The sequence below is a fragment of the Chlorocebus sabaeus genome, chromosome 18 (assembly GCF_047675955.1).
Source record: "Chlorocebus sabaeus isolate Y175 chromosome 18, mChlSab1.0.hap1, whole genome shotgun sequence".
Taxonomy (NCBI): domain Eukaryota; kingdom Metazoa; phylum Chordata; class Mammalia; order Primates; family Cercopithecidae; genus Chlorocebus; species Chlorocebus sabaeus.
The window spans coordinates 34,903,046-34,928,885 of NC_132921.1; the positions used below are offsets into that span (position 1 = coordinate 34,903,046).

General features: G+C 49.8%; 1 protein-coding gene across 12 annotated transcripts in view; it reads left to right on the top strand.

Moving 5' to 3' along the window:
* Positions 1-25,840, top strand: part of ZBTB7C (zinc finger and BTB domain containing 7C) — a 381,563-nt gene that overhangs the window by 348,682 nt on the left and 7,041 nt on the right. For all 12 annotated transcript variants that reach the window (XM_037982347.2, XM_073006328.1, XM_073006330.1 and 9 more), the window contains one exon: positions 19,284-20,510. In XM_037982347.2, coding sequence (XP_037838275.1) covers positions 19,284-20,510 — 1,227 coding nt within the window. The remainder of the gene's footprint in view (positions 1-19,283; positions 20,511-25,840) is intronic.

Here is a 25,840-nt window from a genome sequence, read left to right on the forward strand (position 1 = left end):
AAGGTCAAGAGAACCAGCAGGAGGCAGGCAGGAGGCGCAAAGGGGATGTGCCCTGGGCGCCCACAGTGAAAGCTGATTCATTGAGTCAGGAGCAAGGAAGAGGGAGACCTTAGTCTCAGCCAAGGTTTGGAAGCTAGGTGGTTACCATGGAAAGAGGGACTCAGTTGGCGGAAGTGAAGGGTGGCCATCCCCGTCCCTGCTCCCTGCATGCCCTGCCTTTCCTTTCTTCCAGAGAACTGTAGCATATTTGTTTATTCCTTCCCTCCTCCTTCTCCCCTCTGCTTCCCCTGCTGGCACAAACTCCCCAGAAAAGCTAAAAATTCCTCTCATTTGACCCAAATCAGAGGGTGGATGAGTTGGGCTTTATTACACACTGGTTAAAATGGGTCGTGTGGGAGAGGATGGGCTACGTTATAATTGTATCTTTGGTCACCTCCACCCACCCGGCCGAAAAAAATGGTGGAGCTGCCTCTATTTAGACACCGTTTTACAAAGGGGCTCTCCTCCTCCCTTCAACTGGTGTTTATTAGTCTTGAAAAATAAGCCTGCCTGCCTGGGAAAGAGTGGGAGGAGGAAGAAGCCGGGGAAGGGTCGCGCCCTCCCACTGGCTGCCTGTAGGGAAGCTGCCTGGGCGGGTAGCGGGGGATGGACCTTTGGGGACTGGGGACCAGGAGGCAGCTGGGAAGAGACTGGGGCGGGGGCTGTTTTCAAAGGAGCAGCAACAGCTCCCTCTGCAAAATTTTTCTTTATGATTCTTTAGCTCCTAAATTGTTCTGTGGGATTAAGCGTACCATGTACTTGGAATTGAGTGTCAGGAAAGCTGAAAGGCAGGCTGTCGCTCTGGCTTTGAAAGAAATATCTTTGAAAAGGGTGTGGGGCCGGTAAATAAATCTCCAGTAGCAGTCAGTGTAGTAAGAAGTGACAGCCCTCTCCAGGCCCTCCTGCCCCTCCCTCCAGGAGACCCCTGGCAATGGGTTGTGAGTCAGGCACGCCATGGGACATTTGAGAATTCTGGCATTTGAATGCTCCAATGTGCCAGCGAGTTGTAGGTCTCAGGTGGGGAGGTTGCAGGCATTCTGTGTATGAGTTGTCTGCATACTTAGGAGGGTACCAGCCAAACCAGAAGCATGTGTGTGTGCTGGAGCCTTTTAGTTAACCCCCGCCTTCTGTTTGCAAATAGGAAGCTGGCGAATCAGTGTGGATTCTCCTGCTGTTCCCAACCCCCGGTAACCATGATGGGAGATATAGGGTAATTTTAAACCACAGATGTTTACTATTTTGTTGGAGATACAAGATGACACACACAAAATCCAGGCAAAAAAATAAATGGACAAAGGCCAAAGAGTACATCCTGCTTCCCAAAGGAGTTGAGTTAGTTAATGTACATTAGTTAGCTGTTGCTGCATAACAAAATGCCCCAAAACCATAGCAGCTTAAAATAATAAATATCTCTCATCCACATGATTTTATACTCAGGAATCCAGGAGCCGCTTAGCTGGAAAGTTCTGGCTCAGGGATTCCCATGTGGTTGTAGTCCCGAAGGTGACTGGAGCTGCTTGATGGGGACAGAAGGACCTACTTCCAAGGTGGCTCACTCACATCCCTGGCAAGTTGGTGCTGGTTGTTGATGGGAGGCCTCAGTCCCTCTTCATACCTCTCCTTGGTCTGCTGAACTATCTCTCAACATGACAGTGGTTTCCCCCACAGTAAGAGTTCCCGGAGAAATCAAGGTGAAAGTGGCAACATCTCTTACAGCCTCGCCATGGCAGGCACATGCCATCGCCTTCCTGTATCAGGCACATACACCAGCCCTGATACAATGCAGGAGGGGACGCACAGGGCATGAATACCACGAGGTGAGGATCCTTGGGAGCCGTTCCAGAGGCTGGCTGCCACTCTCTGAAAAGTCACCTAGGTTAGAGGAGAAGGTATCAAGGAAGAAGTGAAACTGACTCACAAGGGGTCTTAAAGACCCTGAGATGACAACAGAGGTGGGACCACAGGTGTTAGCAGCTCAAACGAACAGGCACCAATGCAGAAATGAGCATGGTGTGTTCAGAGGCAGTTCAGAGACCAGCTTTAAAGAGAGCCCAGGTCAGAGAGAACTGGGAAATTAGATTCAGAACAGACTGTAGGGGACCACAAAAGGCAGACTGAGATGGCAGGGTCCCACAAAGGGAATCATCAAAAGTCCTAGAGTAGAGAAATGACAGCATCCAAGTGGGGAAGCTCAGCCCCTGGGCCCTTTGAGTGGGTCCAACCCTTTAAAGCTCATTGGCCGTATCCTTAAAACAAGGATAACAAATGAGTTACTATACGTGAAATAAGTGGTTAGCTGAAAGCAGTAAGATTTTCATTATTGTGATTATCATCATTTGCCACCATACTCTTGAAGCTCAGATGGTGCTGAAACAACATCACGGCTCTTCCTAGCACCTGTGTCCTTGGTGCTATATAGTAAATGCTGAACTAACAGATAACTGGAGTCATGTATTCTTCCACCACTGGAGAACCCAGCTGTGATGCACAGCTTGCCTGTGTGTCCACAGGGACATTGCCATGCAGTAGACAGGTGCTGAGCAGGACATGGGCCATCTCTAATGTCCTGCAGTTGAATCCTACAGTACCTCATGGCAGCCAGAGGCTGTTTTCATCCGTTTCTCCCTTGAGTCTCACAGCCACCCATGAGATAGACAGCCAGTGTCGTGAATTCCATTTTATAGACAGAAAAACTGAGACGGGTAGCTAAAGGCCCCAGAACAAATCAGCAGGCATCAGACATAACCAAAAAATGTCAAAGACAGTTTGGGGGTCTGTAAAAGAAGGAAGAAAATATAAATCATTCAGCATTTTTAATACAAATGGCTTTAAAATTCAAATACTATCAAAAAGTATACGTAGGAAAATAAATCTGCCTTCTACCCCTCACTGGCAGCCTTCCAACTGACAGTTTAATTCATGCATCTACAAACCAGTATGTACACATGGTCATCTTTTTCTTTCTAAACCTGGTAACCTTGCAGCATAGTGATAAATCTTAGACATAGTCCTCTATGTATCAACATACAGATATGTGTCATTCAAGTCATTCTTTTTAATGGCTGCATAGTACTCCATGATGTATCTAGCAAGCCTCCATTGATGGATATACTGTTTACTTCCAATTGTTGGTTATAGAATCAATGCCACAGAGATAATCCTATATATAAGTTGAACATATGGCAGCAGTGAAATTGCAAGACATATGTCTATAAGGGTAATTGCTGAGTTATCAGAATTTTTTTATTTTTGGCCCATAGATGAAACTTGAAATCTATTTAATTTTTATGTCTTTAATGCAGAGTGATGGTAAGCATTTTTCATACACTTGAAAGTTATTTGTATTTATTTTTCTAGGATCTTCCTGTTCATGAGTTTTTGTTTTTTGTTTTTTGTTTTTTTTTTTTTGCACCAATTTTTCTAATAAACTATAGATCTTTTCCTGATTTGTTGACACAAGGTCTCTCTCTATATAAAGGAAATTAACCCTTCATCATATGTTTCAAATATCTTCTTCAGTTTGTTTGTGTCTTGATTTTATTATGGAATTTTGGATGTACATAATGTTTAAATCATTATTTAGTCAAATTTATCAAATCTTTTATGACTTTTGGGTTTTCTATCTTAGCAAAATATTTTTCCTTTGCAATTGTAAAACAGTTCTTCAATATTTACTTTTTTTAACTTTTAAAGCTTTGCTACATGTATCATTTGTTTTGGTGTAAGGAGTGAGGAAGGGATACAAGTTTTATTTTGTTTTGTTTTGTCTCCTACATGGTTGCCTAGTTGTTCTAATCTCATTTATTGAAAAATCCATTTTAAAATAAAAATTGAAATTCCACCTTTATTACATGCTAAATTCATACCTACATGAATTTATGTGAGTCTGTTTATGAACTGCCCATGACTTTATATTGATCTGTCTTCCTGTTCATGATCCAGTACCAAATATTTTATTTTTATGGCTTTCTAATGTGTTTTCATATCTGGTAGGGCTGGTCCCCCTACTCCTGTTACTCATCTGTTTCAAAAATTTCTTGGCTATTCCTAAATGCTTATTTTTCTATATGAACTTCAGAATCAGCTTATCTAATTTCAGTAGAAATTCTGATATTTTTATTGGGATCATATTGCACTTATTAAATTATTTAGGGGAAATTGGCATCTTTACAGTATTGTGGCTCCCTGTCCAAGTACGAGGTGTATCTTTCCATTGATTTAAGTCTTAAGAAGTGCTTCAATCGTGTTTAAAACAGTCTCTGTATGGATCTTACATGTTTCTTAAGAACTTATTCCTAGGTGTTGTTTCTATTTTTGTTGCCAAGTCAATGGGGTCCCTAATGTATTTTTGAACTTGTCTGTTATTTGTATAGGAAAGTATCCAATCATATATTTCTTTGCCAACTCTTTTTTATTCCTTTTTAACCTTATATTTCTTATTCAACATTTCTAATCTTGAGACTTCAAATGGGAAGCCAACCATCTAAGTGTGAGGAAATTCCTGAGCCCATCCTAGCTCAGCAGCGGATCTGCCAGGTTTCCTCAGTCCAGGGTGGGGATGGGGAGATTCTCCTGCCTTGAGAATATTTTCACTATAAATTAATGATGGTCTGGAAACCAAAAATCTCAGAGCAAGAGGACAAGCAGTAGTAACTGAAGTGGGGACAAGTTGGGGTGGAGGGAGAGGGTAGTTACTCTATAAGGTGCTAAATTAGGTGAACTATTTTTCCTTTAGGTCAGGAAAGTCTAGTCCTTGGTGCTGGGCTCCTGTGACTGGGAGCAAATATTAGGAGAGTGAAGGTAGGCTCCTGTCTCCTAAGATTTTCACTAACCATAAAAAGGAGGGATGGATTCCCAGGCTGCATTCAGAAGCAGGCACTTGTGATGCACCGTTGCACAGCTTTCCACGATGCCCTCCCTCCCCAGACAGCTGTGTAGCCCAGACACCTAGCTCTGACTTGCTGCCTTCCATATTCCTGATTGTAGCACCCAGCCCATACTTGGTTCTTTTTTTTCTTAGACTTCAGTCTTGCTCTGTCGCCCATGCTGGAGTGCAATGGTGCAATCTCAGCTGACCGCAACCTCTGCCTCCTGGGTTCCAGCGATTCTCCTGCCTCAGCCTTCCAAGCAGCTGGAGTTACAGGCACCTGCCACCACACTCGGCCTGTGGCTAATTTTTGTATTTTTAGTAGAGATAGGATTTCACCATGTTGGCCAGGCTGATCTTGAACTCCTGACTTTAAATGATCCTCCCGCCTCAGCCTCCCAAAGTGCTGGGATTACTTTGGGAGGTGAGCCACCATGCCCGGCCCTACATTAGTTCTTTATTGGTTCCTACTTCTTTGTAATATTTTGCTGTGGGTTACTCTTTCCTGCCCAGTGAAGCCAGAAGCCCCTCTAAAGCAGGTATTTTGTATGGCCTCACACAGCATGAGGCCCAGTCAAGCACATGGTGGTGATCAATAACGTGTTAATTGACTGATATTCCATGAGTCAAACACTTGGGACAAATGAGTTTCCATCTCACATCCTAATTGCCCTCTCTTTGGAAAGGGAACCAAACAGCCGTCAGCTTCTGCAATGGGCAAGGGAGGAAATGATAGCAGAGGAGAGACTGGGCTCAAGTATAAATAGGAAAAGGAAACGCTTGGGCTTTCTCGGTGCAATAAAAGTTCTGTATAATAATATTATAAGTAACTGTGCAATTAAGCCTGGAAATTGTAAGCTTCCAGTTTGTTCTTTCCCAGCCAAATGCCAGGCGGTTCTCGTGGTGGATGGCGTTTGCTTAGAAGAAAAGTGCAAGTTCTGAGGCAAATCTGAGGTTTGGCTTCCTTTGGAAAACACAGGCAGGGCCGGGATCTTTGAGGCCATCCGGCTGGACCTCGTCTCCAAATTGAGGTAGACAACAGCAGGGAGGCAGGAGTGTTTGTCGAGGGCTGAGGCATAACCAGGACATCTTACACCTGTGATGAGTCCTCAGCATGTGGCTCTGTCCTCTTTCCTCCCACAGCTGCCACCCCCCACAGCCGCCCCTCCCTGGCCAGATCCCACACGGAGGTCTGGGGTAGAGAAGGGCAGGGGAGTGGCCATGAATAATGCAGAGCGGCTCCATGGGTCAGGAGATACAGTCTCCTAACTGGTTCCCACCACCCTTTCCTCCCTGCTCCAGGACTGCTTCTTGCTGACACCTTCCTCAAATACAGTGCCAAGCAGATTCTTCTCCTATCCAGAACCTTCCCTGATTTCCTTCAAGGAAGGATTCCAATGCTCGTGAGGCCCCTGCCTCACCGTCCCACCCACACCCAAAACTCCCACATGGTGGGCTGCGGTCTTCACTGCTCTGCTTCCCAGACTAGGCTGTCTCTAAACTCATTGAACTTCTATCTTTGAACCCAGCACCGCAGACTCCCTGGCATTCCTGTCTGATGTGCCATCCTCAGTCAGCATCTGTGCCTTCCTTAGCACATGCTGATCCCTTTGCCAAAATGTTCTCCTTCCCCTGCCCCACATCCCTGGCTGCTTGGGGGCCTCACCTCCTTGGAGGATTCCCCTTCCTAGGCCCAGCAGAGTCCCGCCCTCTGACCCTAGGCACCGCATCTGCCTCCATGAACCAGCACTTAGCACTCATTTTAGTCTTGTCTTTACTGTCTCTCCCACTCTTCTGTGGCTTCTTAAGACCCAGGAGCTCCATGTCTTTCATCCATGTTTCTCCAGCACTTAGCGAAATGGGTAAATACTGCAGCAGCTGAGAGAGACAGTTGCAGACTGCTTAGGAAACCGGAATCTGACTGCTTAGGTTCAAACCTCAGCTCTACCTCAGTTTCCCTACTTGAAAAATGGAGTGACAATGACGACAGTAGCCACCTCATGGGGTTTTTGAGAGGCTGAAATGAAAGAAATATAGATATAAATGTAAATATAAATATAAATATAAAATATTTAGGATAGCGACTAGTACCTAACGGGCACCCAGAGTACATCTTAGTGACCAGTTTGATTCAGTCAAAGGTGAAGGAATCTCAGAATTGGTCCTTCCATCACCTGTTTACTGTTTCTCTGTCTAGCATACCTGAAGTCACCATTATGGGAGAATGAGTTGTGTTCCTGTCTGTTACCCCACCTGCACATATAGGGCCTGTGGGGTGTCTGTAATGAACCTGTGCACATTCTGCAGAAGTGGCCGCTCTCAATTCCATGCCCATTCTTGGCCACTGTAGGGGCGGTGGGAAGGCAGACATGGAAGTTGCCTCTTCACTTTTCCTCTGGGGCAGGCGGAGGAGACATGTCAAGCACTTTTACCAACCTGTTGAGTTGTCATCACTCTACCCACTGTGGTCAAATAATAACCCCACCTTGACCTTGTAGAACACCCATCATCTGAAAGTCCAACGTGTGTTCACACGTATTTTCCTGTGTAACTTGGCAGGGTCCCAGAAAGGCCTAAAGTGGAGGGGGTGGGAGGAGAAAGAGGGCAAAGTCAAGGTCGCAGGAAACCCAAAGGGAGGTGCAGCAGCCCCAAGACATCTGAAGCCGAGCTGTGCATGACGTCAGAATCCAAGGATCTATCCTGGAACCAAAATACTGAAGTGGATTAGTGTGTGGGCAGCAAGGGACATTCACAACTGCCTAGTCTTATACAAAAGAAGAAACTGAAGCTCAAATAGGGACCTGGCTGCTTCGAGGTCACATCACTAAGCAGTTGCAGAGCAGAGCTAGGATTTTAACTATAATTCCTCCCCCAGAGGGTTTTGGCCTGCTCTCTGCTGACCACACACCTGGGTCCTTCCCAGCCTTTGCTCCTCATGCTCCCGACCTTTCTCTGCTCCAACTATGGCCCCCTCACCTGGCATCTGCTTTCCTTTCTGCCCCGTGTAAAGTCCCCAGGGCCAGCAGCAATGGACTCAGCTTCCAGAGCCCTGCCCGTAGCACTGGGAGCCCTTGGCACGTGGGTAGAAGAGGCGTGCAGACAGCACACTCAGAGGCTAGCCAGCTGTGCAGCAGTTTAATGCTTTCTAGAACAGACGTCAAAATATCCCCAGGAAGGGTCAAAATATGGTACCACTTAGCCCAGTTATCCACACACAACCTCTTCAATAACTAGCAAAATCTAAACCATTTCCACTCTACTAGAGGAGATGGCCCCTTTGGGCAGAAGTGCTACAAAGAATAGTGCTCTCGTGGGCTGATGCGTGTCCCACCCTTCCACCACAGCCCCACCCTCCAGGGAGCCATCCAACACCAGCAGGGGACATCTCCTGTGAAGGCAGCCTGAGGCCATTGGGAGTATGAAACTCAGTAACGCGTGGCCTAGTGCTGTTTATGGGAGACAGGTGATTTATTTTATTATCTAAATTTTCAGTGGTTTAATAAGGTTTAATAAGCCTCCCAAGAAGTTTTCTGGCTCAGGAAATCGCCTGTAATAAACACAAGTAGTAAATCCTTTATTTTGAACATGAAAGAGGTGTGCAGCTTTTCTTAAAAGAAAACAAGTCTCCCCCGCTCCCCGCTAGTAAATAAAGGATGAAAAAATAATTAAAGAACAACAGCTTGAAGGGGCACCATTTGCCTGCCCCAGACTTCCATGGCCAATCCTGCCAGGGTGCCAGCCATCTGCAGTGGCGCCCCTCTCCATTGGTGTGCCCCGCCAGCTCTTGACCCTGCAGTTGCGCCCTAGCAAACTGGAATGAGCCCTCACTTTGTGACTGAGGCCAGGCAGCCCCATAGGGAACCCACTTTTTCTGTCTTTCCTGCAAGTCCCCTGCATGGTGCATTAGCAAAAGCAGTGGCCTCAGGGACGATGTGAGCTCCGCCACTGTTCCTTGCTTTGTGACCTTAGCCTCACTTCACTTTAGTCTCCTCATCTGTCAGATAGGCATAACTCCACCTGGCCTGCCACCAAGGAGGTGAAAGTGCTTTGAAAGGTAAAAGGCTTCAAGCCACCCTTGGATGAGGGGATGAGGGCATTGGGCCTGGCACATCCACTTCAGACTCCCCCAGAGGCCTCAGGCAGCCTCTACATAGAAGAAGGGGGTCCTCTAGGTGTGACTGAGCAGCTCTGACACTCATGCACCCCCAGCCTCAATCCCACAGCCACTTCCATCCCCAAAGCCCAGGTGTGAGGCTTCCCCTCATTCTTCCTCATCCATCTGCCCATCCCTTGGGCTTACCCTCTTAGGTACTCTTCAAGTCCAGCCTGGAGAAGCTCACCCTGGCTTTTGCCCTACTCTAAACCTCTGTGGTAATCTTAGACCTTGTTCTAATAAAGTCAAACCAATGCTGGCATAGAGGAGATGGAGTGAAGGTTGAAGAGGTGGTGATGATGTTGGGGCTAGAGGTCAACAGGGGACACAGCCTCATACTGGGGCAGAGACTAGGTGACCAGTCAGGAGGTTTGGGACCTCTGTCACTTAGCCGTTCTATGACCTTGGGCAAATCAATTCACCAGCAGGAGCTTAGGTTTCTCATCAGCAAAATGGGCAAAATAATTCCTTGTATACACAGGGATCCTAGGAGAACATATGAAGAAAAATGTCTGTGAACAGACTTTCCTGAAAGTAAAGCTCAACAGGCATGTGACATTGTTAACCCGGGGGTTTCAGCAGAGAACCGTGAAGCAGAGACTTGAGTGACCAGTTGCAGGAAAAAAAACTCAGACCCCTAGGTGTAGGGGCAGAAAAAATCCATCTGTGACTGGGATGAGAACCCAGGGGTGTCTGCTTCCTGGGTCTGGCTTCTTCTGGGCCATCACTTCTCTTATCAAGGGGGTTGGACATTGCAGGGAAAGAGGAGGGGGTGCACAATTGTGTGAGGTGGGAAGGGCCTGCATTCCCACTGTAAGGTAACACCTGAATGGCCATTGCCCTTAGCAGGGGAAGAAAGCTCAGAGCAGATCGCACAAAACCCCTGAGGGGCTGAGTAGGCCAGGCTCAGCTGGGGACTGCAGGCTCCAGGCATGTCCTGGCAGGGTGGCAGAGCAGGTGGGGCCAGCTTCACCCAGTGTGGGCTTTCTGCCTGGGGTGCTTATGGCGGGCAGGGCACAGGCTAAAAGTTGAAGTAGCCCTGCCCAGCCTCCCAGCCCACATGTCTGGTTCCAACCTCTGGGGCAGCCAAAGCCCAGGGGCATTCCAGGGCCAAGGGGTGTGACCGCCTTGCTTGGGGAAACTGCCAAGGGTTGGGTGGGTGCGCCCAGCGGAGATCTAGGGCTGGCCAGCTCCTTGGGCCAAGTCTCCCACCCTTTACCCTGCCCTAACCCACCACCACCCCTTTGTGGATTTCAGTGCCTACAGACCACCGGGAGTAAAGACCTGCTCAAAGAACGCAGGTAGCTGCTGCCCAACCTCATTCCCAGACCTGGAGAGGAAATCCACATCCCTTCTCACCCCGTGCAACACACCTCCCACCCCCACCACAGCCACAACTTCCACCAGGTGGCTGTGAAGCTCCAGGCCTGGGCATGGGAGGAGCTGGAGGCTGGAGACTGGGTGGGGACAGCTTCTGGGATAGTGGGATTCAGTTGGCTGGGGCCAGCTTGCCCTGGGGATTTGGCAGATGGAACCACCATCCTGAGCCCAGATTTGCTGAGCTGAGCAGGATTCAGGGAGGCGCCGGACTTGTGGATCATAGCAATAGAATTGCACCAACAGTTCTATTCTTGAAAGGCAAGAAAGCAATGGGACTGAAGCAGAAATCCAGTTCCCACCCTGCTGTTTTCTAGCTGCGTGACTTGGAGCAGGTCACTTAGCCTCTCTGATTTCCATAACAGGGACCATAATACCAGCAGAAGAATGAAATGAATTAATATAAGCACCTTATGAATGATGGGGCTCTGTTCAAGTGTCAGGTGTCCCCACAGTAGAGGGCTGGGGCCATCCCACTGCCTTTTGTGATTTCAAAGCTATCCCCTTTGTTTATGTGAACCAATCTCATTCATTCAGTGTCTACCATGTTCCTACTTGCTGGCATCCTGGGAGTAATACAGAAATACAAGAAATAGACCCTGCCTTGAGGCCGGTCATCTCACTGGGGGAATGGGACTTCCTAATAACCCAAGAACTCAGGCTGGAACTTCAGGCTGACTCATTCCACTCACATACCACTCAGCGAGATCCACGCAATTACTTCCCCATTTCCCAGATAAGGAAACTGAGGCAGCAGAAGTATATAATTTGCCTAACACCAGCACTTCATGTTCCTAGTAAAACTAAGATTAGAACACGAGTCCTTTACTAGCCAGGCAGCCTTGCACCTAGTTGGAGGCACTGTGGTCTAACAGAGGAGGCACAGGCTTGGGCATTAACCCATTTATGCAGGAGGTTGAGAATTTTTTTGTCAAAAATCAGACCTTGGCGATGACCTTGAGCAGTTGGCTATACATAACTCCCACAAGCTTAGCGTTCCAATAATGGAACACTAGGCATAAATGGGTTAAAACATCCTAGTTCTAATTCTAGCTCTGACACTGATTTGCCGTGTGGCCTGGGGCATGGTCTTCATTCTGTGCCTAATTTTCTCATCTGTAAAATGGACATAAAATTTGTACCAGCTTTGCCAAGCTCTTTGGGTTAGAAGTACCTGAGACAAGGAGGTATGAAAACACCTTGGAACCTGGTGATGCCCTGGACATATGCCAGGGGAGAGCCCTGGGAGCCTGTAAGGACCCTTCTCAGAAAGTGTCTTCAATAGTGTAGATCTCTGCAAAACTGTGCAGAACGCAAACTGGTTTCTGATATGGCCCCATCCCTGTGAAAACATCCATAAGGGTGTCTGCATCCTTCCTGGACTTCACAATTGCTAGCATTGGTTGAGCACTGACTAGGTATCAGGAGGCAATTTGTATGCGTTACCTCATTTGATCCTCATAGCAACTCATCCCCATTGTACAGATGAGGAAACCGAGCTCAAGGAGGGTAATTACCAAGTCCCACGGGTCATGGGTGGTGAAGCGAGGATGTCAACCCAGGCTATCTGAGAGCAGGGACCTCATCTTCAACCTCCTCAGTCAACTCCAGGCACAGTGTCGGCGCCAGCTGAGAACAATGTGTTTGATCCCACTTGGGGAATCCAGGTTAAACCTATTTTCAGAAGGGATTTAAAGCTTTCCAGATCCATTCCGGATCCAAATGATGCAGAGCATGTTCTTCCTGCCCCCTCTGCCCAATGAAATTCTTTCTACTCTTCACAGCTCAGACAAGGCGCCTATTCCTAGAAGCCTTCCCTGACCCCCAGCCCACAGGGATCCTGTGCCTTTCTGCCCATACCACTCATTTGCACTCTGTACTGAGCCCCTCCTTCCTCCTTAGTCACCTGGCAAGCTTGGGTTTCAGCCTTCTCTGCTCATCCCTCTAGCCTGGCTCTGATTAAACCAAGGAGAAGGGTCCAAATCCCCCCACCCTTGGATTTTACTTTGCAGGGGGCAGCATGGTGAAGGGGAACAAATATGAGCTTTGGCAACAAATGCAGCTGGGTTCAAATCCTGGCTCAGACACTGGCTGGCTGGGTAGCAATGGGGCAAGCTACCTGCCCTCTCCATACTTGTTTCTTTATCTGTAAATTGGAGATGCTGATAAAAGTCTATATCTTTCAGAGTTGTGTTGCTTGAAAAAGGATTAGAGGTGTGATGACTGACATGTGACAAGTGGCATTCAATAAATGGTAGCTATTATTGCAAAAGCTCACTAGCTTGCTGACCTCTTGGTAGGGAGAGAGGGGAGCACAGTCTCTCTCTGAGAGGATAGATGCTCTCATTTTACAGTTGAACAAACTGAAGTCCAGAGTGGGAAGTGCCACTTTTTCAGACAGGGTTGCTTGGACCTACCTGGGTTCTAGAACCTTCCACTGAACGCAGAGGCTCAGGGGAAGTTCTCTGGAATAGTGGCCACATCTAAGAAGGTTTCAACTCCGCTGCATTCTTCTTTAACCTCTTTCTTCCATTTCCGAGCTCCTCATCTCCTCTTCCCATCTTTCCCCTTTATTTTTATCTGTGTGGTTTTTTTCTAGCTCCTTCCTACCAAAGGTTCATAGTTCACATCAAGCCTCTTCTAGCTGTTGAGTGTTTTGTTTTGTTTCTTGTGTGTGTCTGTGTGTGTGTATTGAATTTTTTTTCCCTGCATGTTATTCTTGGAGACAGAACTGCCTTAGCTTAGATGATGGGAGGCAAACGGATGGAAGGCATGGGGGCAGGGGCATGACATCCCCTTTGGGACACTGCTGTCTACTGGCCCACCAGGGCATGGGAATCTTAGGGTCACCAGGGAAGCTCCCAGCATGCAGGGTGGGGACACTTCTTCCCAAAAAGACAATGAAACAGCAAGTGGCAGCCCTTACCTCCTGACCACAGCGTACCCCTCCTACTCCCTGCCTCTGAGGTTAGTCTCCTGCCTGGAAAAACAGCCTTGAGCTACCATGGTTACATCTGTTTCTCCAGAAATGGAACAAAGGTCACAAACCAAGGCACAGTGAGAAGTCACTGCTGGGCAAACCAGCCTTCAGTCCAGGGTCACGGAGTGGGTTCCCTCCCCATCGTCAGACCCACTTTGCACTTCTGGTTCCTCATGGTCATGATGTGTGTTATCAGATTTCTCATGACCATCCTATCACATGATGAGAAATAGAAGTCCAGAGAAGTGGAGTGGCCTCCCAGAGTCACACAGCTGTGGTTTCCTGATTCTGAATCTCAGGTAGACATTGCTCCCAAAGCACAGAAGATCCGCACTTAGCGTAGGACAACCACATGCCATTTCTCCAAGTGCTCAGACGGTTATCACAGTGGGACACTGATCACCAACACGTGGTCTAACGGGTTCCAGCTCTTCTATTTTAAAAGGCAGAGTAAAGCTTAAGGAATGGTGGGAATTTTCCCTGAAAAGCATTTTAAAACATTTTCATCTCTAAAGGAATAAGCCGTTAGCAAGCAAGAAAACTTGGCTCTCGATAGAGAACTAATTTCCTGGGGTTTTACTGACTTTGGCTTTTTACTCAACAGTGGAAGGGTCATTTCATTTACACACAGTCTTTTCAGATGAGAAGGCCCCTTTGAGGGTCAGGACCCTGTTACCTACAGGGTGGCTTCGTGAGAATTAGGAAAAGGTGTCACTTCCTCAATACGTTTACTTCCATCTATCAAAACATTGTTGTAATACACGCATTTTGTTAAACTGAGACATTTAACTGCCATCTGCCAGAAAATTATGATAAATATCAAAAATCTATAATGTCTGTGAAATAGTGCCCCTGGATTATTATCTACTACTGCATAACAACACAAAAATGTAGTAGCTTAAAATGAGAATAAACATTTATTGCCTCATAGTTTCTGTGGATCAGGAATTTGGGAGATACTCAGCTGAGCCGTCCTGGTTCAGTGTCTTTCATGAGGTTGCAATCAAGATGTCAGCCAGGGCTGCTGTCGTCAGGCCTGAATGGGGCTGAAAGATCCACTCTCAAGGTGGCTCACCCATTCAACTAGCGAGTTGGCATTGGCTGTTGGCAGAAGGCCTCAATCCTCTGCCTTGGGGACCTCTCCCTAGGGCTGCTTGAGCATCCTCACAACATGGCAGCTAAGGACAGCCCTTGCCATAGACCTTCCACCAACTTTGTGTCAGGACTGTGCTAAGCATTTAATGATATGATCTGCCCTCGAGCAGCTTACAATCTAGCAGAGACACCAATCAATACAGTTCAAGGTAGAGTTGAATAAATGACAAGAATCAGGAGACCAAAGGCTGGAGAAATGGAGCCTCTGAATTGAGGGATGGGGAAAGGGTTGTCTAAGTGAGACCTTGAAGTGTGGATGGGATGTGGACCCCCAGAAGTGTGAGATGCTGTATTCTCCAGTCAAAAGTTCAGCATGAACAAAGGCATGGCAGCTGAGAACAGGGTGTATGTTTGGGGATTGGAGAGTAGGGACTTCAAAGGTACATTTGGGGCACATTGGAGGGGAGCATTGTGGCCATCCAGGTGACCACCCACTCTGGGCTGTGCTCAGAAAGTGGGATGGGAAAGGCTCATTGAGCCACAGCTCTATCTTCTCCTCTCCCCTTCTCTTCTTACCCCCGGCAGAGCTTTGCCAAAACCACCACCAAAACTTACACAGAGTAGTGGAGGCTTTCTGGGGACCGAGCAAGGGAGAGGACCCTCCCCAACCCTATGAGAAAGGCAGTAGCCTGGGGCTGGGGTGGTCTCCACATTCCATCCCCTGAGGCTGGCCAAGCCTGTCTGGAGGGCTCCGGTCTGCCCTCCCTGCCCTTGACTGCTTGGCTGTCCCTGGAGGGCAGGGCCACCCAAAACCTTCCCTCCCGCCTCCACAAAGTCATCCCTAAGCACCTCTGAAGCTGCAGTCTGGGTCACTCATTAGGCATTAGCAGAGACTACTGGCCTTTCTTGGTTACTTTTGTGATCAGAGGCAGGAGCTGCAGTTGGCTGTGGTTGGGAGCATGACCTGAGGAGCCAGACGCAGGCTCAGGTCTCTGTGCCCTCACTCATCCTCTGTGCATCAACTCTTAGTGGCTTTATTTTCCTTATCTGTAAAATGGGAATGATGATAACAATAGGAGCTAAATGCTTTATTGTGAGGACTGAGTAAGCCTAAGGACAGATGACAGTCCTGACTTCTCTTTGGGAAACCCGTTGTTTAGGGAGAGGATTTGACCTGAAGAGAGAAGGTGCTGGCTTGGCCTGCCCTATCCTCCCAGTTCATTTCATGGGTCCTGAGTATCTGAAGCAAAGAGCTTGGGGCCAAGGAGGTGGGACAGGTATCTGATGGGTCCCCCTTGCTCACTGCACAGATGCTCATACCACACCTGACTCGAGCATCCAAAACTAAATGTAGCTCAGACTTGAAGCCTCCCCTCTGATCCAGGCCTCCAGGGGCAGCTTGCTGGCCCCCAGCCCAGCTGCCCAAAGGCAGCCCCCTTGGGGCATGGCAGCCCCAAAAGAGCCCGCCGGCCTGCAGCCACGCAGGCAGCCGTGGTTTCCTAAGTCCTCTGCATTCCCTTGGGTGCCCACCACTACAGTGGGGAGCCAGGGAAAGGAGGAAGTCACTAGGAGCTTCTCTCCTCCTCTGGATGTAGGAGGTGGCCTCAGAGCTCTCTCTGCAGCACAGCCCATTGAAGCCTCAGCCTGGGGACACCCTCCCTGGTCAGAGAGAAGGAGGGGTGTCCATCAGCTAATTCTACACAGGCCCTCAAGGGATCTGGGTGGATATGGTGCATCTGAGCCCCCAGAGAAATGCAGAAGTGGAATGGTTTGTCAACAGACAAGAACCATGTTCAACGGGGCCACTCAGAACAGAACCTGGCCCTTCAGACCAAGGGCACCTTGGTGGGGCTGCCCACTTTGTGCCACTGTTCCCACAGCCTGGTACACTGTTCTCCACATCCTCCCATGCTGGATCCTTCTCCTCTTCTGGGTCTCTGCTCAAATGATACTTCCTCAAGGAAGCCTTCCCTGTTGACCCTGGGTAAAGCGCTCCCCTCCTCTCCTCCCTTACAGCTCTGTGGTAGATAGCTGGATGAGAGATGGAGAGAAGCGAAGAGATTGATTAGTGGCTTTAGGTTGTTTCCTGTCATTTGCTTTTCTTCAACTTTTTCTTTTGAGATACTTATTTCAGCTACAGTTGTAAGAGATGACACAGAGACATCTCACGTACCCTTTATGCAGTTTTCGCCAATGGTAACATCTTGCAAAACCGTAGTACAATATCAACCAGGATATGAACACTGATAGAATCAATACACAGAGCATTTCCATCACCACAAGTATCTCTCCTGTTGCCCTTTTATAGCCACACCCACTTCCCTCCCACCACTACCACCACCTCCTTAGTCCCTGGCAACCCTCATCTATTCTCCATTTCTATAACTTTATTATCTCAAGAATGTTATATAAATGGAATCATGCAATATCTAACCCATTGGGATTGGCTTTTTTCACTCAGCATAACTCCCTGGAGATTCATCAAGGCTGTTGCACATATTGAGAATTGATTCCTTTTTATTGCTGAATAGTATTCCATGGCATGGACGTACCACAATGTTTAGCCATACACCTTTGAAGGATGTCTAGGTTATTTCCAGTTACTCACTATCATGCATAAAGTGGCCATGAACATTTGTGTGTGAGTTTTTTATGGACATAAGATTTCATTTCTCTGGGGTATATGCTCAAGAATTCAATTGCTGGGTCATGTGGCAGTTGCATATTTAGTTTTTTTAAGATCTGCCAAATCATTTTCTAGAATAGCTGTACCATTCTACCTTCCCACCAGCAATATATAAGTGATCCTTTTCTCCACATCCTCACCAGCATTTGGTGTTGTCAGTATTTTTTTATTTTAGCCACTATCCTATGTATGTAGTGATATCTTATGATAGTTTTAATTTGAATTTCCCTAATTGCTCATGATATTGAACATCTTTTCAGATAAGATGGCTTATCTGCATCTGTATACTCTGTTAGGTGAATCTTGCTGTACATTTTTATCACAGTTGTTATATCCCTCTAAGCTCTGTTAGAGCAGAGGCCTTCTTGATTTGTTCTCTGTGCATCCCCAGAGTCCAGTACAGAGCCTGGCACAGGGAGACTACCCAATAATATTTAGAGAATGAATGCATGGACTGCCAGGGTCTCTAGCCCTTTTAAAGATAAGAAGGTAGGAAAGCAGTGAGGCCTTAGCTCTGGGAAGCCTCCTGAGCACCTGGCCTGTGAAATTGCTTAGGGAAGACCTGGGCTGCCCCATGGTAGAGGAGAAGGTGAGGGCAGGGGAGGGGCACCCAGCATCCTCCATGCCTGCCACCTCCCCAGTGCCTCCAGGTCACACTCACACTTTATGAGCCGGCACTTCTCACTCCTCCCCTCCCACTGCCTCTGCCTTCCCAGGGCAGAAACATCCAGAAGATAAATGCGTAAGGATCTCCAGAGCTCTTCCCACTGGGGCGTGGGGCTTTAGGATTTGTTTTCCTTTTTGTTTTCTCCCCACTTTATTTGTACCAAGATAAGGGCCAGGGCTTTGCTAGGATTTATCTAGATGGGCCATGTTGAAGCTTTGCTGTAAGTGGAAGAGCCCTGTCAAGCTTGTCCGACCCACCTTATTTTATTGTTGTTGTTATTCTGTTTTGTTGTTTTGTTTTAGGCTTTTAGCGGCCTGAAGCCATGGTTTTTAGTTTCTGTCTCTAGTGATAAGCGGAAAAGAGGGATGAGGAACGGGCTTTACTGGCCCAATCAGAAACAGAAACTAACAACCCATGAATGTTTTCTCTCCTTGGATGCCCCTACCTTCCCTGGCAGATGCCGCATTTTGTCCCGGTTGACTATGTTCACCTAGGCTGTGAGCTGTGCTTCCTAAAGGAAGGGATGTCAGTCGTCCTCTGTCATGCCCTGCTTTCTCCTGGTGGCTGCCACTGGCCATACTTTACATATAACATATATAATGATAAGGTGTCTCAGAAGATGCTTCTCACCACAGGGGTTGATATTTTCATGAGGCTAACAGAATATAGACATGAAAAATTAACTAACAATGTACTAGAATGCATATTTATATTGAATATTGCATTTATATTTGTATTTAATTTAAATATAGGTGAAATCTCTCTCAGATATATACGTATAGGAAGTTAGTGTTTTTTTAAAAAAAAAAGATCAAGATTTACAAATGGAAGGAAACTTCAACTACAATGAACGAGTAAGGTCAGGAAGCAAAACATACCACAGAGCCCCCATTCACTTGCTGAAAATGGGCCACGAAATTTGTTTTAAGCTTCCTAGTGGCCAGTGCAAAGTGTAAGTCTGTTACAGAGTCAGAGGATTTGTGAGACAAATCAGAGCATCTTCTCAGCAGAAGCACTGAGGTCCTTGCCCCACAGAGGTGGGTCCTGTTCCTGTAGCCAAGGCAACAGCTGGGTTCATGTGGCTTTTCATCCTGCAGTTGTATTCTGCAACTGCATGTTGGCAAAGTGGAAATCAGTAAAACCAAGCCTGAGAGAAGCCTTGCAGCCTTTAGTGAGTAGCTGACACCAGCTGCCCAGTGAGAAGCCTAACTCCAAGAGTCTTAGGGGTCCAGAGAAAAGCCCCAGCTTGTAAGCCAGGCTGTGAATTGCAGGTGAGATTTGGCAAAGCTGAGAGGTAGGAGGACTGGCCTCGCAGTGGAAAGGGAGCCCTTATGCCAAGAAGGTGGCTCAGAGTCCTAGAGCTGAGACCCCTCCTGGGGCCATGCTCACTAACCCAGTCTTCTCTGTGTGTCTCTGCAGGGCTCTGGCTGAGAACATGGCCAATGACATTGACGAGCTCATTGGCATTCCCTTCCCCAACCACAGCAGTGAGGTCCTGTGCAGCCTCAATGAGCAGCGGCACGATGGCCTGCTGTGCGACGTGCTCCTGGTGGTGCAGGAGCAGGAGTATCGGACCCACCGCTCTGTCCTGGCTGCCTGCAGCAAGTACTTCAAGAAGCTCTTCACAGCTGGCACCCTAGCCAGCCAGCCCTATGTCTACGAGATCGACTTTGTCCAGCCTGAGGCTCTGGCCGCTATCCTGGAGTTCGCCTACACCTCCACACTCACCATCACTGCCGGCAACGTCAAGCATATCCTCAATGCAGCCAGGATGCTGGAGATCCAGTGCATTGTGAACGTGTGCCTGGAGATCATGGAGCCTGGGGGGGATGGAGGGGAGGAGGACGACAAGGAGGATGACGACGATGACGAAGATGATGATGATGAGGAGGACGAAGAGGAGGAGGAGGAGGAGGAAGAGGAGGATGACGATGATGACACGGAGGACTTTGCTGACCAAGAAAACTTGCCTGACCCCCAGGACATCAGCTGCCACCAAAGCCCTTCCAAGACGGACCATCTCACAGAGAAGGCCTATTCAGACACCCCCAGGGACTTCCCTGACTCCTTTCAGGCTGGCAGTCCTGGCCATCTGGGGGTGATCCGGGACTTTTCCATCGAATCTCTGCTGAGGGAGAACCTGTACCCCAAGGCCAACATCCCCGACAGGAGACCCTCCTTGTCTCCATTCGCCCCGGACTTCTTCCCACACCTCTGGCCAGGGGACTTCGGTGCCTTTGCCCAGCTGCCTGAGCAGCCCATGGACAGTGGGCCACTGGATCTGGTCATCAAGAATCGGAAGATCAAGGAGGAGGAGAAGGACGAGCTGCCCCCACCCCCACCGCCACCCTTCCCTAATGACTTCTTCAAGGACATGTTCCCTGACCTGCCGGGGGGCCCTCTGGGACCCATCAAGGCAGAGAACGACTACGGTGCCTATCTCAACTTCCTGAGTGCCACCCACCTGGGAGGCCTCTTCCCACCCTGGCCCCTGGTGGAAGAGCGCAAGCTGAAGCCCAAGGCCTCTCAGCAGTGCCCCATCTGCCACAAAGTCATCATGGGGGCCGGGAAGCTGCCGCGGCACATGAGGACCCATACCGGGGAGAAGCCATACATGTGCACCATCTGCGAGGTCCGCTTCACCAGGTGCGCATGGCAGCCCTCGGGTGCGGGGGACGGGGCCAGAGGCCATGGGGACAGCAGAGTTGGGCAGGGAGGCTGGGGATGGAGACAGAGACCCAGATGGATCCCAGACACATGCAGGCTTGCGGCTAGCAGGGGTGCTAGGCATCACCTGGTGCTGTGACTTTCAAACCCTTTTTAGGGGCTGCAGTATTTTCTCAGATACAATATTAGGTGGAAGCCCATGGCATAGAGCAGGTAAGAGTGGGCTGTTCTGGCTGGGAAGGAAGTGGGGCGCCTCAGGCACCTTGGTTGCTTGGCTTCCTCTTCTCCTTCCAGCCGTAAACTCGTGGAACCCAGTTTGAATGGATGGCACTCCCCGGATGGAGTGCCGCCCCTTTGTTTGATTTGGAGAAGCAGCCACTCACCTTTGTTAAGCCTGCTCTGCATGCCAGGGGCCGTCCTAGGCACCTTAAATACACTCTTGCCACAGCCAGGCCCTGGAAAGATGGGGAGACATGGTTGGCTTTGTTTACGACACATCTCCCAGTGGCTAGCTGACCTGGGCAGCTGGAAAATGGCAGAGCTGGGACTGGAATCCCAGTCTCTGTGTAACAGCAAAGTCTGTGACCAGTAGACTGCAGAGATGCCTGTAGGTTCTTTCAGTCATTTTTGGGTCAGACCTAAAGGCTGGGCCTCTTTTTATGTTCTCCTATTTGCCTTTCCATTTGAGGAAGGGGGGCAATTTTATGCTGTTACAAAACTTGAAATTTGAAATCAATACATTATAAACCTTTCATCTTTCATAGACTCTGTCCCTTTCAGCAAACGTATGTTATATGCCTACTCTGTACAGCAATTTTTGCAGTCAAAACTGATTGGCGGGTTGATGTGGGGTCAGATCTGCCCGCTGCCAGCTTTAGATAGGCCTCACTTTTGGAAAATATGGCCCGTTGGTGCTATCTGTGGTGCCTGGTGCGAGGCTGATCTTCTCAGCCATGTCCACAGGTGGGGAGGGCTCTGGTGGGTGGCCTGGCATCAGGGTTTGGTTGTTTCGGTGTATCCTATGTGTACAGAGCCTGGTGATGCCTGCCCTGGGACCATGACTTACTAGACTAGGTCCCTTCCCCACACTGCCACTGTCCCTCTCAAAGAACTCACCTTGAGAGCCCCACACTTACACCAGTGGCGCTGCTGCCCCACTTCCTCTTGGAGATGTGTGTTTGGGAATTGCTGACAGCTCACTCTTTTGATTTTCCTCAGTGGGCCCAAAGCTCTGGCCTGAGGACACAGTGCAAGGTTGTGAATGAGACTGGATATCAAATCAGGGACCATGGTTTTCCAGGAAAAAAAAAAAAAAAAAAAGATGAGTCCTCTAAAGTCATGAGACTATTTCCAAGGTGGCCTTGGGGTCCTGCTCACAGCTGCTTCTGTGAGGGGAACCCCAGACAGCATCTGTCCCAGATGCTTCCAGTGACAGTGGAGGGAGAATCTGCAGGAGCAAAGGGGCAGGGCCTCACAGACCCAAGATGTGTTCCCTTGCCCTTAGCAGTGAGCTAAGCCAGCCACCCAGCAATGCTGACGGCAGGATGCCCTGCTCCTGTTACTCCCCAGAGCAGAAGGACCTAAAGTTCCTGAGATTCTCCTCCTCTTGGATGTCCCTCAGTGACAGCCCTGTCACCCCAATGCCACCACGGGTGATGCTGCCCCCTGCCTCCTCCTGAATTCACCTTAGCCCCACAGAACCAGGCAGAACACCTGAACAGGGCTTGGCAAAAGCACAGGAATGACCAAGGGAGATAAGCCAGCACACCATGTGAAAGCCAGATTCAAGTACAGCTCACCCATCTTCACAGGGGGCCTGACTTCAGCCCGAGAGTCCCAGCCCCTGCATATGACTTTAAGGATGCCAGGAAGCTCTTCACAGGCCAGATCAGAAAAGTTAGCCATGTTATCAGCCTGGAGTGCTCTGTCCTGCCAACACAGGCTCCACCTCCCTCACTGCCCATGCCTGTCCCCTTGGCAGATGGCTAACAGGAGCACCTCTCCCTTCAGGGGAGACCAAGGCTAGTGACTCCAATTCCAAAAGGATCTGTGTCTCAGGACATCACATGGTGGCCCCGCTGGCACCCTGAGCCCCCATCTCCCTTCCTTCCCCACTCCCTTTTCTCTGGGCCTTCCCCTCGCACAGCCTTCTGTGAAGTCCACGCCAGGTCTGGACAGTCTGTGCACCCTGTTTTAAGGGAAGGTTTTGACCTTGCATAGTCACTGCAGACAGACTTCTCACCCTCTGAACCCTGGGACATTCTCTGGGAGTGGGGCCTCCTGGCTTGGGGAGCAGTGCTGTGTTGTATAGGAGGGTGACATTCCAGGTTCCTCCCTCCCAGCACATTCCTGATGGTCACTTGGGGTGGCCTCTCTGTCTGCAGTCCCCACTCCTGGCCAGATAGGCAGTGGGGCAGCTCTGGTCATCCAGCCATCTGGCCTTGGGTTACTCCTGCTCCAGAATGACGGCCATCTGGCCCCAGGCCTGTCTCCAGCTGAAGCCGCTGCATTCCAGCCCCCCAGCACCCCCGCCGCTTGTTCCCACTGGGCTCTGACTCTCCCAAAAAAGATCAGACAAGCTCTTGGGTCCCTCTCTTCCCAGGAGGAGAGAAACCCCGAGCTGGGGGGAGATGGCTCCAGCCTGCCTCACTTCAGAGCCTTTATTGCTCACTGTGGGCTGTGGCTGTCCTGGTGGGACACTCCCCACTCTACTCCCCCTCACATTCTTCAGAATCACTGGGCCTTTGCTTCTCACCTCATCTCTGGAACTGCCCGGCAAGGATTCTTTTCCGTGCTTGAAGAGCCCCAAGAGTGGTCTGTTCAGGTTGAGGTTTTCCTGTAACTCCCCCCGCGGCCAAGGCTCCCTGCACCCTTCCCACCAGGACCTGCTTTTTGGCTGAATTCCCCGATGCGATTCCCAACACCTGCCCCTTCCACCTGGAGGCGCTTCAGCAGCCACTTAAAGCAGCGACGGCTGCCTCGTTGACGTAGAATTCCCAGACTCCCTTCCAGGGCCACGCCACTTCCTGAGACTGGGCCCTGCCGTGTCCCTCTTGTCCCCACAGCAAGGACCCAGACACGCTGCCCTCAAGTCCTCCTATCAGACATGATTTCTCCTTCTGGAACCCAAGTCTTCATCACAGCTGAGCTTCTCCCCTCCTTGATGCTGGGGAGAGCTCAGGGTCCTGTGACACCACCCCCGCCGCCCCGCCACATGCGGTGCTGGAGAGGCCTGCTCTTGCCCTGCATGGTAGCCCTTCAGCCCAGGCTCTGAGTCAAAGCCTCCCAGATGCCAACTCCCAGAATGTCCACACCCCACGGGGATGTACTCCTAATGACCTCAGCAGCCACAACCAAGGTGGAGGACATGGGAATCCTTCCAGCAGAGCCCCTCCACCCCTAAGACCCTGCGTGCTGCTGTCATTCTGTGGGTCTAGAGAGGAGGGACAGAGGCTGCACCACAATGGTATTGTCTGTTCTTTGGTGTCAGGAACCTCACCTCTGAGGCAGCTCTAGATTTCAGCCAGTCCCACCAGGTGTCCCACCACTGATCTGTTGCAAATATGAAATCTCCCTAGGCAGGGCCTCAAAGACATCAACAAAACTATTTCTTCGGCCCCACACTGTCCCTTCCTAGCTCTGGTCACCCCGTAACCACTTGGGCTCCCTCTGCCTATGCACTCCCTCTGTTTAGTTCAAAGACACCGTTTTCCTCCTGGGAAAGGCTCCTGCCTGTGCTGGCCAGAGAGGCAGCTCCTCCTGTCCCTTTCAGGTCTGACTTGGGACATAGAAAGAGCTCCAGGTCATAGGACAGAGGCAGTCTGGACCAAGATTACCTCAGATCCTCTTCATCAGGGGTCCTTTCCCTTCTCTTCCCAGAAAGTCTGGAAGCCAGGAGCCAAAGGTTAGGACGGCAGGGTTCAGCCAGAGGTGATGCCTAGGACGGGCCTAGAAGAACAGGGAGCATGTGATCTCAGGAAGATAAAGCATTTGTTCTTCATGCATAGGGACACTGCTGTGCTTGGTGGGTATTTTCCCTGCCCATGGACATCCCAGGTGGCCCCCCACACACCTTTTTGTCCCATCTGCAGCCATCACTGCCAACTGGGCCTGGCCCTGGGCCCTGTGAAAGCCTCTGCATCTTCCGCCTCTTAATTCCCACCACATGGGTCCTTGATTGCAGACCATAGACTCCTGCCTCCCGAAGCCCTTCTGTTAGGAGCTCCCAGAGAGCATGGCTGGCTGGTCTATCTCCTGGAGCCCCTGCATCCTCTCGCAGCCTGGCTCCCAGAGGTGCCCCAGCCATGCCTGATGGGGACAGTAGTGGAGGCGAGAAACTGCAAAATGAGAATAGACTGGCCCAAAGACAGCAGAGGTCCCATGGAGGGCACACCGTCCTGGGCGGGATGGACGACCTCTGCACCGCAGTCACTCTCTGACAAGGCATGCTTTCCGGTTCCCGCTGAACCCTGAAGGCTGCACCTTTTAGTCTCCACCCGCCTCCTCCTGTGCCAGCTGAATGCTGACCACCCCTGTGCCCCCACAGCTGCCTGCTCTCCAGACGAGCCAGCAGCCTGGCTTTTGTTTTCCCTCTGTTTGTAGTCCTCCCACTCCTGGCAGCTCTGGGAACCCTATTAAGATAATGTAATGGCATTAGCAGTGGTAGCAGGAAGAGTGTGTCTCAAACCATCGGGTTACAAGAAGTCCGGGTGGAGGCTGCTGGGAAAGCATTATCCTGATTGGGAGCCTTTCTGGAGGCCGCAGACCTCAGGCCAAGGCCCCGCAGCCCTTTTCTTTGATTCTGGGAATGAGCTCATGAGGACTCACACGACTTTCCCGACGATGAGCTCTCTCCAGGCTGGAAGCGGGCGCGTAGACCAAGGCTTGGATGCATGTGTCCTTGGCTGTCCCTGATGCAGAGAGATGGAATGAGATGGCAGACAAGGGGACCAGGGCCAGAGGGGAGAATGTCGGATTTGTAGTCAGGGAATTCTGAAATTGGCCCCTCTCGTCAGTCACCAAACATGCAGTGAGCCTCCCCTCTATCTACATTCATTGTGTGTTGTGCAGAGTATGAAAGAGCATCCCACAGGTTCTCATCAAAGCAGGTACCAGAACCCTCCATGCCACATGCAGGGAGGACTGCTGGGAGGAGGAGAGCTGGAAGGAGGAGGGCTGGGAGGAAGGGGCATCCTGGCTCTGGGCTTGACCTTCTGGGAGGGCCCTAAGGATGGAACATCAGTGTCCAAGCACAAGACATGCACACACGGGGAAGGAACCAGGGTTTACCAGGCATCCACCCAGTAATG